The 19544-nt window shown below is 41.0% G+C and overlaps 1 protein-coding gene across 1 annotated transcript in view; it reads right to left on the reverse strand.

Annotated features, from left to right (window-relative positions):
- LOC139462519 (lipoxygenase homology domain-containing protein 1-like) overlaps positions 1-19544 on the reverse strand; it is a 120394-nt gene that overhangs the window by 79065 nt on the left and 21785 nt on the right. The window contains exons 10-11 of the mRNA XM_071244293.1: positions 18261-18408; positions 17270-17372 (exon numbers count right to left, since the gene is read on the reverse strand). Of these exons, the coding sequence (XP_071100394.1) occupies positions 17270-17372; positions 18261-18408 (251 nt within the window). The remainder of the gene's footprint in view (positions 1-17269; positions 17373-18260; positions 18409-19544) is intronic.

Genomic DNA, 19544 nt, shown 5'->3' on the forward strand with positions numbered 1-19544 from the left:
ACATCCCAAACACAGCATAGTCGATAAAAAATACCGGGAACACATGATCACTTCCGGGAAAAAACGTAAATTTCGTGAAAGTGACATTTCCCTCTCTAGCATGTTCTGCATGTGCATAAAAACTGTATAAAACGGCTGATCAGACACGTTGATATCACAGCAACAAAAAGAACACAAGATATGCCACGTTTGACAGCCATCGAGAGAGAGAGAGCCGTTGGAATGGTCCAACAAGGAGCGTCACACGTCGACGTCGCCAGAAGGTTGGGCTGCGCACGCATCACTATCAGCAGGTTGATGCAGGTCAGATGTCAGACAGGCCCAGGAGTGGAAGACCACGAGTAACCACGCCCCGTGAAGATCGTTACATCCGGGTATTACACCTGAGGAACCGCACCGTAACAGCGACGTCCACGGCGGCTACAGCACTGGGACACAGGATCAGTCGACAGACCGTCTACAGGAGACTACGGTAGTATGGTATCCGGCCACGTCATCCCTATCGCGGACCGCTCCTGAAGCCTCAAAACCGGAACAACAGACTGATCTGGGCCAGGCGAGTTTGACGTTGGCAACAGCGGGACTGGACACGTGTTATGTTATCTTCAGAAACGATGGACGGCAGCTTGTATACCGACGATTTGGTGAACGTTTGGCGCCTAACTGTATCCAACAGGTCCGGCCGTTTGGAGGTGGAGGGTTAATGGTTTGGGGTGGCATATGTGGTGACGTCAAAACGATGCTTGTCGTAATTCGTGGAAACCTGAATGCACAGCGTTATCTTGATGACATCCTACGGCCTGTTGTGGTGCCCTTTATTCAGCAACAGCCTCGTGGACTCCTTTTCCAACATGACAATGCAAGGCCACACACAGCAAGATTGACACAGAACTTCCTTGCCAACGCCAACGTACAGGTTTTGCCACCGGACATGAATCCCATCGCGCACTTATGGGACCACCTCGATCGGCAAATCCGACGTCGCCGTGTGCCTCCAGTCAACGTCCAGGACTTGGAACGATGTCTCCTCGAGGAATGGCAACGCATCACTCCCAACGTCATCAGACGTTTGACGTCATCAGTCCGTAGGCGTGATCTGGCATGTATTGATGCTCACGGTGGACATACCCGCTACTGACTTGACTTTGAGACGTGTGGTGTGACATTTCCCGTTGTTTCTGTGATCAGTGCTCTAACGAAATGTTCATTTTTCGACCCCACCCATCTTTAAAGGCTTGTCATATTGGTTGTACAGATTTTATTGAAATGAAATTTTTGTACAGATGTTGTGAAAGGATTTCTCAAAAGCATAACACCAATCCTAAACTTCAGCATTGTTTAGTTTTTCTTTTATGTCGTTGCAAACAGGTGGTATCGTTTCTTTTGGACACTAGTTTATTTTGAATTCTCCCTTTTTCATTAAGGACTAAAAAGGTCACAAGAAGTTAAGTACTTGACAACTGTAACATGACAAGGGGCGGTGGGGTAGGCTAGAGGTTAAAGCATTCGCTAATCATGCATCAAGATCCGGGTTTGATTCCCTACATGGGTACATTGTGTGAAGCACATTTCTGGTGTTCCCCGCCATGATATTGCTGGAATATTGCCAAAAGTGGCGTAAAACCATACTCATTCACTCACTCACTCACTCAGTAGTAATAAGAAAGAATCAGGTGGTCCTTAACTTACTTTGAGCAGTACAGGATAAGGACGATTTTTGGTATTGACGTGGCCGGGGATCGAACAGGATAAGGACAATTTTTGGTATTGACGTGGCCGGGGATCGAACAGGATAAGGACAATTTCTGGTATGATGCAGCCAGGGATCATACAGGATAAGGACAATTTCTTAGAATGTCAAATCATAAAGTTCAGAAACACTTTGAAATATTGGTAAGGTAATTATCATGCATGTTCAAATGTCTGAATATTTGCCTGTTTTCCTTCTTACATGTGCAGTCTTGTTACTTCTAATGTGGTCAAGTATATCAGCATGGTTAAAACAAGCGAAAAGGGATGATGTTTGTCAACTTTAAGTGAAAATGCTACTCTGTGCAGTTCTGTGACCAAAGATGAATATATTAACCATATATTTGCACTGTCTGTATCTTCATCTAGGAAAATCCTTGGGTCAATTAAATTGTTTATTTGTTGTTTAAAGCCTGACCACCTGATCCCGTTAGTCGCCTCTTGTGGAATATCTGAACATGCCATATATATCAGCCATGTTGTGATGAAGCAAATATTAGAAAAAACACTTATTGAAAAGATCTGAACTCAGTTTGTTTGTCATGTTTTAGCCTTACGGATACATTTAACTTTGCTTACATGCAAGTGATTATCATTAAAAAAGTTAACAGTTACTGTAATTTTGTATGATATTGTATATCTTTTCATTTTTCTAATTAATCAAAGATAGAATGGTCACGCAAATAAAAATAAATGATCTATTTTCATTTCATTTTATAAAATCCAATCCGTAATCGTAACTATTCTAAACTATCCCCAGGAGGGAAGTGGTGAGAGCGTGCGAATGTACTTACTGGCCTGTATGTATGTAAGTAGTCTAACATTAGGTGTGGAATGTGTGGGTTGTGGGTCACTGGTTGCCGGTAATGATACGCTTAATGACGGCAGATGAAGCAGGGAGAGTCCCCGAAGGAGATGCTGTTCAAAGGGAGCGGGATTTTGTTGCCTGAGAAGCATGGTGGGGGGGCAGCGAGGGGGTTGAGATTACTGACCGATATTGAAGGTGGTGTTTATGTTGGGGATATTGCGATAGGATTGCTAATTTACTACATCCTGACTAGGAGTTTGATGGTAGTACAGCATTAATGTTTAATAGTGACTCAAGTGTGTCTCAATGCATGATATTTGTGTCTCATTTGTCTCAATGCACTAGATTTGTGTCTCGTGACTCATTAGTGTCTCATCATGACTCATTTGTGTCTCAATGCATGATTTTTGTGTCTGAAAACTCTATTTGTCTCATTGTGACTCTTGTCTCAATGCATATTTGTGTCTCATCATGACTCATGAATCTCAATGCATATTTGTCTCATTGTGACTCATTTGTGTCTCATCATAACTCGTGTGTCTCAATGCATGGTATTTGTGTCTCATCGTGACTAATGATTGTTTCAAAGCATATTTGCGTCTCATTTTGTCTCAAAGCACTAGATTTGTGTCTAATCCTGACTCATTAGTGTCTCACTGAAACGTTCTAACATGAAATATTGCGAGATGTTCGTTCGTTTGTGAGCTGAGTTTAAATATTTACCAGGTTAAGGTGGAGGAAAAGCCAAAGTGATGCAGGTCTCAGATGCTTACCACTTATGTGAAACTCACAATCTTTGATTTGAAATCCTGTTCTGGCACAACTATGGGACATAACTCTGCACAAAGAGGTGAGGTGGTGAGGTGAAATGGGGTTTAACGTCGCGTCCAAGATTATTGTACATATATAGCGACGTGCATGCACGTGTGTGTGTGTGGCTGCTTGTACTTGTCCTGACTGATGTCGATTTAGCTCAGCTCACTGAGATACCATGCCACAGTTTAACATAAATATCAAACTCAGACACAGTATACTGACTCCGAACCAACCAGTCCTTGTTTTAGCTCCTTAATGCCTAGCGCCAGACAGGGTAACAACAAGTACCATCTTTTAACGTCTTTTGGCATGATGCAGCCAGGGATCGAAACCCAGACCTTCCGCTCTCCGGGCGGACGCTCTTCCACTGGACCACGGAGCCTTGGATGATTGGGCCAACCATGACCCAGTTGCAGAACGTGTTCCACAGCGATGTGAAAGAACTCTCCTAATTAAATGTCAATTCCAAGCATTGAAAATCCCCCAAAAATGTCCTAATATGGATGGAATACATGCAACTCTGAAAACCATTATGGGAACAGCTACACAGATGAAATGACACATCGTTAAATTAATTCATGCTGCACTCCGATGGTAACCTCATCTATCCCTGTCAAATATGGTTGTCAGTGAGCTAACAGGGCTAATTAGGATGTGCTTCTGAAATGTTAAACCTGATTAGATAGAAAGAAATCAAAGTCTGTCTGCTCCCTGTTTTGTCATTTCAATTCAAACAAATACATGAGTTTTTCTAGCGTGGTAGGGCAAGTTTTTTTAAAAATCCAAAACAAACAAAGACCGATGTTGAAGTGAATTCCTGAATGAATGCATGAGTGGAGTTGAACAGTATTTCAGTTATACCATGATCTGCTAGCTTATTGTGGGAGGAAAGCCAGACATGACACAGGTCAGGCGTTACCACTGAAATCCATGGAGAGTGAACCCACAATCAGCAGATCCTTGCATGGCTAAGGGGCAAAACTCTTTATGTCACAGTAATGTTTTCCAACATGACATACATTCTACTGATTCTATCTCATAAATCCTAATAACGTACATTCTACTGATTCTATCTCATGTATCCTACATGACATACATTCTATTGATTCTATCTCATATATCCTACATGACATACATTCTATTGATTCTATCTCATATATCCTACATGACATACATTCTACTGATTCTAACTCATATATCCTATATGACATACCTTCTACTGATTCTATTTCCTATCCTACATGACATACATTCTACTGATTCTATTTCCTGTCCTACATGACATACATTCTACTGATTCTATCTCATATATCCTATATGACATACCTTCTACTGATTCTATTCCCTGTCCTACATGACATACATTCTACTGATTCTATTTCCTGTCCTACATGACATACATTCTACTGATTCTATTTCCTGTCCTACATGACATACATTCTACTGATTCTATTTCCTGTCCTACATGACATACATTCTACTGATTCTATCTCACATATCCTACATGACATACATTCTACTGATTCTATCTCACATATCCTACATGACATACATTCTACTGATTCTATCTCATATATCCTACATGACATACATTCTACTGATTCTATCTCACATATCCTACATGACATACATTCTACTGATTCTATCTCATATATCCTACATGACATACATTCTACTGATTCTATCTCACATATCCTACATGACATACATTCTACTGATTCTATTTCCTGTCCTACATGACATACATTCTTCAGATTCTATCTCACATATCCTACATGACATACATTCTACTGATTCTATTTCCTGTCGTACATGACATACATTCTACTGATTCTATTTCCTGTCCTATATGACATACTTTCTACTGATGCTATTTCCTGTCCAATGCGACCTAAATTCTATAGATACAATCAAGGATGACAGCGATGTTTTCCTACATGACAAGTCTTCAACTGATATAACATGGATAACAGTAACCCAATTACTAAGATCCTCATCCAAGGCTGTTTCCAATCAATGCCAACATTTCTGACAAGCATCATTAATTCAGCAATTATCTGTGTGTAGGGCCAGCAGCCATGCTTGTCCAGACCCTATGTCCTGGTGGTGTAAGGAGATTGTGAGAGCTGACAGAGTCATGTGACTGGCAGGTGGAGGCCATGGACTGCCACGGGGAGCTGAGGGCGTGCAGACGGACATTCCTCCCCTCCCCGTGTTTGTAGCAGTTGTTTGGAATGGGTAAGGTGGTGAGGTGAGGTGAGGTGAGGTGAAATGGGGTTTAATGTCGCGTCAAAGATTATTGCACTTATATAGCGATGTGCATGCACGTGGCTGCTTGTACTAGTCCTGACTGATGCCGATTTATAGTGCTAGCCCACTGAGATACCATGCCGCAGTTTAACATGAATACCCCACTCAGACACAGTATACTGACTCCGAGCTGACCAGTCCTTGATTTAGCCCCTTAATGCCAAGCGCCAGACAGGGTAACAACAAGTACCATCATTTAACGTCTTTTGGTATGACGCGGTCGGGGAACGAACCCCGGACTTTCCGCTCTCCGGGCGGACGCTCTACCACTAGACCACGGAGGTGGTCTTTGAATGGGTAAAGAGGGAAGATCACAGTCTTCCATTTCTTTCTTTAGGCCAGCCATTAAAGCTTTTAGGGTAAGGGGCAGGACTGTAATGAAAAACAAATGTTTTATCTTAACAAGCCTAATGAGTGAGTGAGTGAGTTGGATTTAACACCGCTTTTAACAGTATTCCAGTTATATCGCGGCGTGTCAGCTTAATGAGGGAGGAAAGCCCGAAGTGATGCAGGTCTTAGACATTTACCACTTCCGTGAAACCCATGATGACGGGTATGGTGCTGACAAACCTAGAAACATAATTGGGGCGAACCGGGATTCGAACCCACAATCATAGGTTTCTGGCATGCCCATAGGACGCACCCGTGCCCCCACCAAGCCTAATGTAGGAGGAAAGCCCAAAGAGACGCAGGTCTTTTGTGAACCCCCTGACAGGTATGTTACTTACAAAACAAGGATCCCAATCTCATCCGGAATTTAACCCATGATCATAGGATCCTGGCATGCCAAAGGGACACAACTCTGCACAGCCAATTGCAGCACCTTAGATAACTGGGTCCCTCATTACCTCTATTCTCTAGCACACATCAGTAGCAACTGTACACATAGTGCATCGCCTGAAGCTGATGCTATCATCTCTCCATCAGTGAAGGGTGTTGGGCAGACTCCATCACACCTGAGCATATCCCTGCACTAACAAATCGGATAGTTCTACTTATATACAGGAGTATAGATTACAAGGAGATGTACTGATATGTACAGGAAGCCATAGTCTGTCACACAGACCCCGATAAAAATATATCCAACAATCTTTATATCCATGCAAGTCTTTATTGTTTGGCAAGTGTAGAAAATTAAGAGAGAGTCTCTGGCCTCCTTTTTATTTAATTTTTATTAAGATAATTTAACAACTGATTTTTCTGTAAGATATATTCATTTCAGAGACTAGATGTTAGTCTATGGAAGCCACCAACTTAACAGAATACTGTCAGGACCAATTGAAAAACAGTCCTGAGCATTGTGCTGCCACATCATAGTATTTTTTAATTGTTTAAAAAGCAACCCTTGCCAGTGCGATTCACTTACTTATATTTTATTTCTCCTATATCTTGGCATATTTGTCAAGAAAATTACATTTATTTTTTTTTAAAAACATCAGCTTGGCATGACAAATAGAAGAAACAGTTTTTTTATAATCAAATTTATCTAGAAATTCCTTTGTCCTTCAATATATTATATTTATTTATTTTTATTTATTCATTTCGTATTTTTTCATTTGTGGGGTTAGTTAACCATATACAAAGTGCATATATCAATGACAATGCTTTTCCTGTTTACATGAGTGAGTAAGAACATAACTGTCAGCTGTGTAGTTTAAAATGTTAATGAGGTGAAAGCCCAACACAACCTGCATCCTAGATCTATTTATACTGTTAGCTGACAAGATGTGCCCATCTTCATTGCAGAAAGAACAGAATAACAACTTGGTTGCGGTTGGGGTGGGGTAGGGTGGGGAAAAGCTCAAAATGTTACATGACATGTTTTGTCTTGACATTGTTGGTTTCGAGGATTTCTTTCACCGCAATCTCTAATGGGTGGTTTAATCTCACTTGGGTGGTTATACTTGACCCAGTAGTTAACACATGGAGCTGAAGTAACCTCGACTATTTGGATCCATCTGCCATGCTGTAAAACATCCAAACTAAACAACCAACTGAACCAGATGTGCATGATCCAGACACCCAGTTTAATGCATCACCTGACACCAGACATCAGACATCCGGGTACATACTCCAGAAACAAAGTTTAATACTCCCTGACACCAGACATCAAACACCCAGGTACATACTCTAGAAACCCAGTTTAATACTCCCTGACACCAGATTTCAGAAACCCAGTTTAATACTCCCTGACACCAGACATCAGAAACCCGGGTACATACTCTAGAAACCCAGTTTAATACTCCCTGACACCAGACATCAAACACCCAGGTACATACTCTAGAAACCCAGTTTAATACTCCCTGACACCAGACATCAAACACCCAGGTACATACTCTAGAAACCCAGTTTAATACTCCCTGACACCAGACATCAAACACCCAGGTACATACTCTAGAAACCCAGTTTAATACTCCCTGACACCAGATTTCAGAAACCCAGTTTAATACTCCCTGACACCAGACATCAGAAACCCGGGTACATACTCTAGAAACCCAGTTTAATACTCCCTGACACCAGATTTCAGAAACCCAGTTTAATACTCCCTGACACCAGACATCAGACACCCAGGTACATACTCCAGAAACCTAGTTTAATACATCACCTGACACCAGACATCAGACACCCAGGTACATACTCTAGAAACCCAGTTTAATACTCCCTGACACCAGACATCAGACACCCAGGTACATACTCCAGAAACCTAGTTTAATACATCCTCTGACACCAGACATCAGACACCCAGGTACATACTCTAGAAACCCAGTTTAATACATCACCTGACACCAGACATCAGACACCCAGGTACATACTCTAGAAACCCAGTTTAATACTCCCTGACACCAGACATCAGACACCCAGGTACATACTCTAGAAACCCAGTTTAATACATCCTCTGACACCAGACATCAGACACCCAAGTGTATACTCTAGAAACCCAGTTTAATACTCCCTGACACCAGACATCAGACACCCAGGTACATACTCTAGAAACCCAGTTTAATACATCCTCTGACACCAGACATCAGACACCCAAGTGTATACTCTAGAAACCCAGTTTAATACTCCCTGACACCAGACATCAGACACCCAGGTACATACTCTAGAAACCCAGTTTAATACTCCCTGACACCTGACACCAGACATCTACAGACATCTACAGAAAACTACAGACAACTACAGAAGCCCCACTCTCTTCCCAACCACACAGCTCACAACTGACAATTATCCTGAAAATGCCATCATATCTTACTTACAACAGGGCTAAAAACATTTGAGCATCTTCCAGTTTGTTCTACAAGATACAGTGTTGCAGCAGATTGAGAGATAAATCTTCCATACATTAACACTGAACCTACAAGGGGCTCAACCAGTACGATGTACGCTGTCTCCTGCTGCTGGAAAGCATTCTTGTTTGAGGAGTTGCTACAAATGTCATTGTGACAAAATATAATATGATCTTGGGAGGAAAAATCGGGTCCAATTAATCATTCTGAGTAGATTTTGTGTTTATTATTCAAACTTGAAGGAGTACACAGGTTTCTGCCTAAACTCAACAAATACATGTTCAGGTTTGTTTACAAAATCAAAATTAGATTCCAACAAACACCTCCCAAAATGGCTAATGATGTATTTAAGGAAGAGGGGGGCGCAAGGTTGTGATATTAGGCACTTTGCATGGATTCCAAATTAAGTGCTATCCGCAGACAATTTAAAAAAAAAATGTTTGCACAAAATATGTTATTTTTAAAGTACACATATTCCGAATTTTAGAGTTTTTTAACATTACATTTTTGCATTGCATTAAATACGGAAATGAGTGAGTGATTGAGTTGGGTTTAACGCCGCTTTTAACAGAATTACAGTTATATCACGGCATGTCAGCTTAATGTGGGAGGAAAACCCGAAGTGACCAGGTCTCAGATGTCAACCACTTTGGTGAAACCCACGAGCACGGGTATGGTGCTGACAAATCTAGAAACATAATCGGGGCGAACCGGGATTCGAACCCACAATCATAGGTTTCTGGCATGCCCAAGGGACACAACTCTGCACAGCAAATTGTGACGCCTTAGACGACTGGGCCCCCCGTGCCCCCTGATAACATGGGAAGGCGGTGAGCAGGAGACTATACACCAAGAATGGGCTTCACACATTAATTGCACCCAGTGACCCAGGGTCTTTAGCAGGATGTGCTGACATTACACTGAGATATTTTTAAATAGTTCACATATTCCAGGGAAAATTGTTTCTTTGTTTTACAATGGTAAATAGAAAATATGTTTTTTTATTTGTAATATTAGGAAATTTACCTCAAATTAATCATGACAACTTTATTACTGATTTGGCCTCATTGTCAAAATCCATTAAGTGTGACATGAGTTGGCCTTCCCCTAACTGATTTCCCATCCCAACCCAATTTGTATCATTCATTACCTTAGGAGAAACATTTCTAGAACTCTTTCTGACATTAGTGTTCATTTCACAAAGACCAGTTTCTTGACGTCTGCTCACAAAACAATTCTCCATCATCAAGTTCACCAAGTAAAGTAAACCATTTATTTTCGTACATTTCATCGCAACAGGACTCGTGCACCTCCCATAACTGTTGTATTAGAATTGTTCATTCAATTATTCTCCCAAACGATGAGATAATTGGCACTAAATTGCCCCAGGATATCTCCTTGTTTTGCTGGCTTCATAATAAACAAATCTGTCATGCCGCCGAAAGGGACAGGCCAGCTGGCTAGGGGAGATAATCAAGTTGTTATCTTCATACTGACCATCCCCTGTGATAACAGGGTGACAGGACTGACTAAATATTGTGACAGTTCCTTGTTTTACTATTGGGAGGGGGCAGGTGATGATTGGTTAGAATCACTCTCAGAAGTTGAGTAATTTTGGTAAGGACTAACTTGTACCCCACCAGAGTGAAGAAATGAGCCAAATTTGTGGGGCATAAATGGACAATGTTTACAAGTATTTGCTAGACATATTGTTTTCTCTTCAAGTAAATGAGAATACATGATAATTTCCTGAGTTCAAGTCAACAATAGAAAGAAGTCACTTCGTAATTGTGCTCATTTCATTTGTCTGTGGAGGACACTTATTTATTGCTCAGATGTTCCCAACAAGGATTTTTGTATCTCAAGAAGGTACATGGCATCATCAATAGCTTGGTGACATCATCACTACCTTTATGACATCATCATTAGCTCATGACATCATCAATAACTCCATGACATCACCAATAGCTCCATGACATCATTCATAGCTTTATGATGTCATCCACTATTGGGAATAACTGAAAATATCTGAGATATAATGAGATCAGTCTGATGCCTTTGAGACGTATTGCCCCATATTGCGCTGGTTGATTTTATTAAGTGTGCTCCCACAATATGTTTTCAAATTCCAAACCGAACAGGATGATTTGGAAATTTGGACATTTCCCCAATCATTCACAAAATAAAAATTAGGATGTTTAAGAACTGCCCTGTATAAGGCCGATTACGTGTTCCTTCATCAAACAAATTAGTTTGAAGAATTACGTTGTTGGCAATCCTCTGGGTGGTGCTACTTTATTCTATTAGTCATGCAGTTCAGATATAAATGTCTGCAGTGCCATCCGTGGATTCTCAAAGATATGGAATGTCAACAAAGTCTGGCATATCATCAGGAACTGCATGGCGAAGTCATGCACTGCCTCGCTGGGGTCATGCTGCACACACTGACACACTCAGCATAAACAACAAACAAACAAACAAACAAGCACGATGTACCCTACAGCTGTCCAATATGGACTGTCGTACATACAGATATGAACATACCCTACTGGGGTCCAATATGGACAGTCGTACATACAGATATGACGTACCCTAAAGGGGTCCAATCTAGACAGTCGTGCATACAAATATGATGTACCCTAAAGGGGTCCAATATGGACAGTCGTGCATACAGATATGACGTACCCTTAAGGGGTCCAATATGGACAGTCGTGCATACAGATATGACGTACCCTTAAGGGGTCCAATATGGACAGTCGTGCATACAGATATGACGTACCCTTAAGGGGTCCAATATGGACAGTCGTGCATACAGATATGACATACCCTGCAGGGGTCCAATATGGACAGATGTGCATACAGAATTGATGTACCCTTCAGGGGTCCAATATGGACAGTCATACATACAGATATGATGTACCCTAAAGGGATCCAATCTAGACAGTCGTGCATACAGATATGATGTATCCTACCGGGGTCCAATATGGACAGTCATACATACAGACAAATACGGACCCATCACATTATTTTCTTATGTCATTATTCTGGTAAATGACGGTGAGATTGGGACCCACATCTACCACGGTCAAGCACCTTCACAACAAATCTATCACAAACCTGACTTTCTGTTTTTACTTATAAATATTTTATTCATTATAGGGACTTATTTATTTAACAACACTTTGAACAGTATTTCAGTTATATCACAGCCCGTGTTGACATGATTATATCCCAATCACGACATGACATTGGAGTGATAGTTGGAAAAGAATTTATTCTCGTAGATTACATGTGTGTGTCCGTTGCCATGTGCTCTCACCAAATGTCCTTCCGGTTCCCTTCTGCCCCTTACCTAACAATATAGTGTTAGCCTTACGACTACTCTTTCCTTCTGCGTATGACCTAACAATATAGTAATAGCCTTACGACTACTCTTTCCTTCTGCGTATGACCTAACAATATAGTGTTAGCCTTACGACTACTCTTTCCTTCTGCGTATGACCTAACAATATAGTGTTAGCCTAACGACTACTCTTCCCTTCTGCCCCTGACCTAACAATATAGTGTTAGCCTAATGACTACTCTTCCCTTCTGCGCATGACCTAACAATATAGTGTTAGCCCAACGACTACTCTTTCCTTCTGCCCCTGACCTAACAATATAGTGTTAGCCTTACGACTACTCTTCCCTTCTGCGTATGACCTAACAATATAGTGTTAGCCTCACGACTACTCTTCCCTTCTGCGCATGACCTAACAATATAGTGTTAGCCTTACGACTACTCTTTCCTTCTGCGTATGACCTAACAATATAGTGTTGGCCTCACGACTACTCTTCCCTTCTGCGCATGACCTAACAATATAGTGTTAGCCTTACGACTACTCTTTCCTTCTGCGCCTGACCTAACAATATAGTGTTAGCCTAACGACTACTCTTCCCTTCTGCGCATGACCTAACAATATAGTGTTAGCCTAACGACTACTCTTCCCTTCTGCCCCTGACCTAACAATATAGTGTTAGCCTTACGACTACTCTTTCCTTCTGCGTATGACCTAACAATATAGTAATAGCCTAACGACTACTCTTCCCTTCTGCGTATGACCTAACAATATAATGTTAGCCTCCCGACTACTCTTCCCTTCTGCGCATGACTTAACACAATAGTGTTAGCCTAACGACTACTCTTCCCTTCTGCACCTGACCTAACAATATAGTGTTAGCCTAACGACTACTCTTCCCTTCTGCCCCTGACCTAACAATATAGTGTTAGCCTTACGACTACTCTTTCCTTCTGCGTATGACCTAACAATATAGTAATAGCCTAACGACTACTCTTCCCTTCTGCGTATGACCTAACAATATAATGTTAGCCTCCCGACTACTCTTCCCTTCTGCGCATGACTTAACACAATAGTGTTAGCCTAACGACTACTCTTCCCTTCTGCACCTGACCTAACAATATAGTGTTAGCCTAACGACTACTCTTCCCTTCTGCACCTGACCTAACAATATAGTGTTAGCCTAACGACTACTCTTCCCTTCTGCGTATGACCTAACAATATAGTGTTAGCCTAACGACTACTCAGCATCTCCCCCCTTTTCTTTATTCTGGAGAATGTTAAACACTCCAACTATAACATCAAATGATAAAATTCAACTGTCAGCTTGATGTTGGTGGAAAACCCAATGTAATGTAGGCATAATAAGAATAGTGAATGAGTGCAGTGCCGACAGACCTTAAAACATATACAAGGCAATATGGTGTGAGAATAAGTTGCTGGAAAACCCAAGGGACGTAACTCTCCAACTGAATTGTGACACCTTAGATGACTGGGCCAGCCATGTTCCCGGGATTTACATAATTCACTTGGGTCACATCAGTCATTCTTCATAGTTGAATGAATTGTGTAAATATTATACGAAAGGTAAACAAGCAATAAATGATCAGATAAAAGTGAGTGAGTGAGTGAGTGAGTGAGTATGGTTTTACGCCGCTTTAAGCAATATGCAAGCAATATCCCGGCATAGGACACCAGAAATAGGCTTCACACATTGCACCCTTTATGATTCAAACGTCACTTTGGGGTGACGAGGGAATGCTTTAACCACTAGGCTACCCCACCACCCCAAATCAGATAATAAACAGGATTAATGAATACTTCCAGGTAGCAGTCCAACATTTCAACATAACCACCACATCCTTTCTCCCATTCACCCCCAAAGAAGTCTCCCCAGTACCCCCCTCACCCATGCCCCACCCCCTTCCCCTGCCCCACCCCATCCAGGAGTCCCTACATAGCAACTCATATCAATCACAGCAGGAAATGTTCAAGTCCCTCTCTGTCAGGCAAACACATACAGTGACCTCTGCCATATTTGAATTTCATCATTAGGAATAAACACTGCGCTCATTTTCGTAAATATTGGAAGGGCGTGAGTAGTGAGATTCTCTCCCATATGCACAGCGCCCCCTAGAGAGAGTGACTTCCTGGCTATCTGCGGGTTCATGAAGTAAATATTTAGATGAAATGTGGTAATAGGCGTTTCTCATTTGGGGTTGTCTCTTTTACTTTTGCTAAATGTATGACAGGGATGCAGTTCACACGATAAACTTGATAAACTTGTAAAGTTTGAGTGCAGAATTGGTTAAAGGAACATCATCAAAAGCTTTTCAAAGTCATATTTTTATCAGATCGTCTTCATTCTACTGGTACCATTTTACCCATCTGAACACCCACGGTGTTCTATCCATCTTCTCACTGTTTCAGATTTCTGAACCTTGTGGTTTCTTAGAGGAAGGTTCTTTTGATTTTTTAATGAAATAAAAAATTAATATTTTATTTATATGAAAACCATGAGTAAGATGCTCATTCAGACCTAGTGAGCTAAAACATATATTGAAAAATTGTTTCTTTTGCATGTTTAGTGCCTTTCCATCAGAGATAAGACTCAATGGATCTTGTTCCTGTAATAAAACATTTTTTGAGTTACAGTTATCTGTGATTTTGCTGAAACTTCGTAAAAACTACATTCTTTTTGTTTCATGAAGAACATGTAAATTCTTTGCAAACCTAAGACATTGTGTGCTTTCATTTTTTAACCAAAAAGTTCATTTGCATCATTGCTCATTGTCACACAGCTGAGACACTGCAGATGTGATGTTAAATTGTGGTTCATGCATTCATTTTTAATAATTGTGGTGGTCATTATTGGTCAGCATGTGCAGATTCAAACCAGAACCTTTGGTGGGACAGGCAAACACACAACCCACTAGGCTAATTAACTATTTATCAATATTTACTCCTCAAATTTAAAGAACATGTATTTTGATACCTCAATATAGAGGGATTACTTCATGGAGTCTTGAGCAACTTCAGATTCACAAACCCTGATAATGAAACAAGCCTGTCCTGATAGATTCCATACAACAAACCACAGATGGCACATGTTTTCTCACATTTCTAATTCTTCAAATAAAACAATTTATAACTATCAAAATCAAGTGGAAACGAATGAAAACAATCTTACTTTGGCAACAAAAAGTCTTCACTGTGAAGGCCTTAAAAGACTATATTGTTCATTCAACATTCTTCAACAATAAATAGTTTTAGGCAAATAGCGTTACATGATTCATGACACACCTTAACATCAACCATATAATTTCTATAAACATTCTCAAACAGTGTTTCCAAAGGTCTTTGATTTGCCATGAAAAAAACAAAAAACAAACATTAAACACCCATAGGCCTCATCCCGGATGAAGATGGTGCTTTGATGAAACTGTCTTCACTGTTCTCCTTAACATTCCCCCTACTTCCTGTTGCTGAGGAGTAAACGACTGGCTTGTGTTTAGTCTGTTTTGTTAATGATAGCAGAAGAATAAACTATCCTTTTTTTCAAGGAGAGCTCTATGCAGGTGGAAATAACTCTGCTCCCAGGCAAAATCTGCACGTACACATGCTGGCATGACATAGTTCACCTCTGATGAAACATCCAGGATTATCTTGCGCATTACAATCATATGATTGATACTCATTTGCTGCCACAACTAATTTTGGAGTTCAGTTCGAATGACAAATTACTAAACCTATTTTTCCAATCAAATACACTTATTATATGCATGAAACGGTGATTTATTATGATCTGGCTCATCGTGTCTCATACTGGGGAGGTGGCCCAGGTGGCCCGGGCGTCTGAGAAGCTGTAATTCGCTGTGCAGAGCTGCGTCCGTTGGGCACGCCAGAAACCTATGATTGTGGGTTCGAATCCCAGTTCGCCCCGATAATGTTTCTAGGTTTGTCAGCACCATACCTGTGCTGGTGGGTTTCACCGAAGTGGAAAACATCTGAGACCTGCATCACTTTGGGCTTTCCTCCCACATTAAGCTGACACGCCGTGATATAACTGGAATACTGTTAAAAGCGGCGTTAAACCCAATTCACTCACTCATACTGGGGAATACCTCATGTGGGAGTTCCCTCCCCTTGTCGTAATACTGAACAATCTCCTGGTTCTCTCGAGGGTGCTTTTTTTAAATAGATTTCTTCAAAAACTCGATTATTTTGATGATGAGAAAATCCTTGCAGACCAGCAGATTAAGTCAATATTCAGGAAAATCGTTCAAATTGTGGCCCAAGCACCAAAACTTGTGTGGGTGCTCCTGTTGGACTACTTGTTTGAAAATGCCAGTTAGCCACCCATTAGACAATTCATACTCTAAAATGGCAGCCAGTTTCCAAGATGGTGCACATTTTAAAAAAAAACATACAATCTTTGCTATTAAGTTTGACTGGTTATTCAGATTTGAAGAAACATGAAATACTCATATCCCCTGCCAATATGACATGTCTGGTTGTGTGCAAGGGAAAACATATTGTACGGTTTTCAAGATCTGCTCCGGAAACGAGCACTCCCGCCATTTTCAGTCGAAGTCAAAGTCGTTGCGATGGAAACTCGAAATTAAGAAAAATAATCCCAATCTATCAAAATGCACCAGTTCACCACTAGACCTATCTGTGTGCCAAGTTTTGTGAAGATATCTCTCATGGACAGACGGATGGATGGACAGCAGCCATTCCAATATCCCCCTTCCACGTGGTGGCGGGGATGGTGACATTACTTCCAAGACAAGAATATAGTGGCATGTATCATAATAACATGGAGATATTGTATACTGGATGATCAATGATGCCGTCATGTGGAAAAAAGGCAATTTCCTTCTCGGGGCAATATCTGGAGACCTTCGCAACATTAACCCAAGGAAGAAATTTTAAATTAAGCAGAAAGGTTTCATGCCTACCTTATCCAGGAACCATCCAGGCCCAAACCCAGAGTTGTCGTGACCAATCCGCAACCTCTCCAGGCGACCAAGACGTGGACATTCAACAATGAATTCATCCCTCCTGAAAGTTAATGCACAAGCCATGAAGATATCAGTTCATAAGTTACAACATATTCATCTGAATGTTTATTCAAATTAAAGAAGGGCACAGTATTGTGTGATTATACAATATGCTCACTTAATCAATCTCTGATCTTCATACAGCGAAGCCAAATATAGTTGTGATATCAAAAAGACAATCCTAATCTCAGACGCAGTCACATCTAATGTCAATCCTGATGTCTAACTAATGTCAATACAAGATTTAATCCAAATGTAAATCTAAAAATCAATCCTTCTATCAATCCTAAAGTCATGTCTGAAGTCAGACCTAATATCAATACTAACGTCAATACTAACATCAATCCTAATGCCAATCCTAATGTCAATCCCAATGCCAATCCCAATCCCAATGTCAATCCTAATGTCAATCCTACAGTCAGACCTAATAACAATCCTGATGCCAATCCTAATGCCAATCCCAATGTCAATCCCAATCCTAATGTCAATCCCAATGCCAATCCTAATGCCAATCCCAATGTCAGTCCCAATGCCAATCCCAATGCCAATCCTAATGTCAATCCCAATGTCTATCCTAATGTCAATCCTAATGTCAATCCCAATGCCAATCCCAATGTCAATCCCAGTGCCAATCCCGATGCCAATCCTGATGCCAATCCTAATGTCAATCCCAACGTCAATCCAAATGTCAATCCTTATGCCAATCCCAATGTCAATCCTATAGTCAGACCTAACATCAATCCTAATGTCAATCCCAATGTCAATCCTATAGTCAGACCTAACATCAATCCTAATGCCGATCCCAATGTCAATCCTACAGTCAGACCTCATATCAATCCTAATGTCAATCCTGAAGTCCCTCTTGGTGTCAATCCAAAGGCTAACTCACTTTCCTCTCTCGAAGTTGTTTTTCTTTGCCTTCCTGAGTGGTCTCTCCCCTGAATCTCCATTCTCTCCGAACATGGTCAGGTAGACATTGGCATCGGTCCCTGCACCTTTGACGTTGCCAGTGAACACAGTCACCTTGTACTTGCCCACTGGTGGAAGAAGGGAGATTATTCACGTCAAGCCTTAGGTATGACATTATCAGCACCGGAGAAAACATTACTTCATAATCATGATAAGAGGAGTTATCTCCCTTGTCTTCAGCTCCAACTCTCATAACACTTACCCCATGATCTGACAACAAACCCTCACCCTTTTTTTTAAAAATAGACTCACAATAGTCTCAGAATCAACACCAACAAAGTGACACGAAAAACTGATACATTAAACTGGGGGAGGCAGCAAAGTATGACACAGTCCTAAGACCACCATCCCCTCCACCTCCTCCCCCTTAATATTAATGACCACTCCCAAAATTCTAGGATGGATGCTTTGTTTGTCTGTTTGTTGTTTGACGCCGCGCTCAGTAATATTCCAGCTATATGACGGCTGTCTGTAAATAATCCAGTCTGGACCAGACAATCCCGTGATTGACACCATGAGCATTGATCCACGCAATTGGGATATGATGACAATCTTCAACCAAGTCAGTGAACCTGACCACCCAATCCTGTCACCTCTTACGACAAGCATAGTCGCCTTTTACAGCAATCATGGGTTGCTGAAGACCTATTCTGACCCGGATCTTCACAGGTGTCTAGGATGGTAATGATACTTATCAAACTATTAAATTACTATTACAATAGTGGCCTTTTAGTCCTGCACCATGACCGTGGAATATATTTATTTTATGAAAAAATAATAACCTAGAAATGCATACAAAAGCAAGTCTAGCCAGCTCAAGCTAGCTCTATTATGAAATCAGCATAGGGAATTTTTTAAATATTTTTAGAGTCAAGAAGGATATTGTGTAATATAAGATTTCAGAGACTAAATGTTAGTCTAGTGGCCTATTAGCCTATTGCAATACCACTGCAGTTGTAAACATGGCCCCTATGGTCTGCCCAATGTTAACTGATGGAACTGCCCTCCCCTCCCCAGCAGTAGTCTGTCTTACAGACCCTGATACATTTATATCAACTACAGCCCATGCAAGTCTATAATGTTTGGCAAGTCTAGATTACTGCAGTATCAGGAAAATGAAGAGAATCACTGGGCTCCCTTTTTATTAGATTTTTATTTTCTGTATGATATGTTCATTTCAGAGACTATATGTTAGTCTACCCCA

Source organism: Haliotis cracherodii, unplaced genomic scaffold (genome assembly GCF_022045235.1).
Source record: "Haliotis cracherodii isolate W230 unplaced genomic scaffold, xgHalCrac1.p SCAF_15, whole genome shotgun sequence".
NCBI lineage: Eukaryota > Metazoa > Mollusca > Gastropoda > Lepetellida > Haliotidae > Haliotis > Haliotis cracherodii.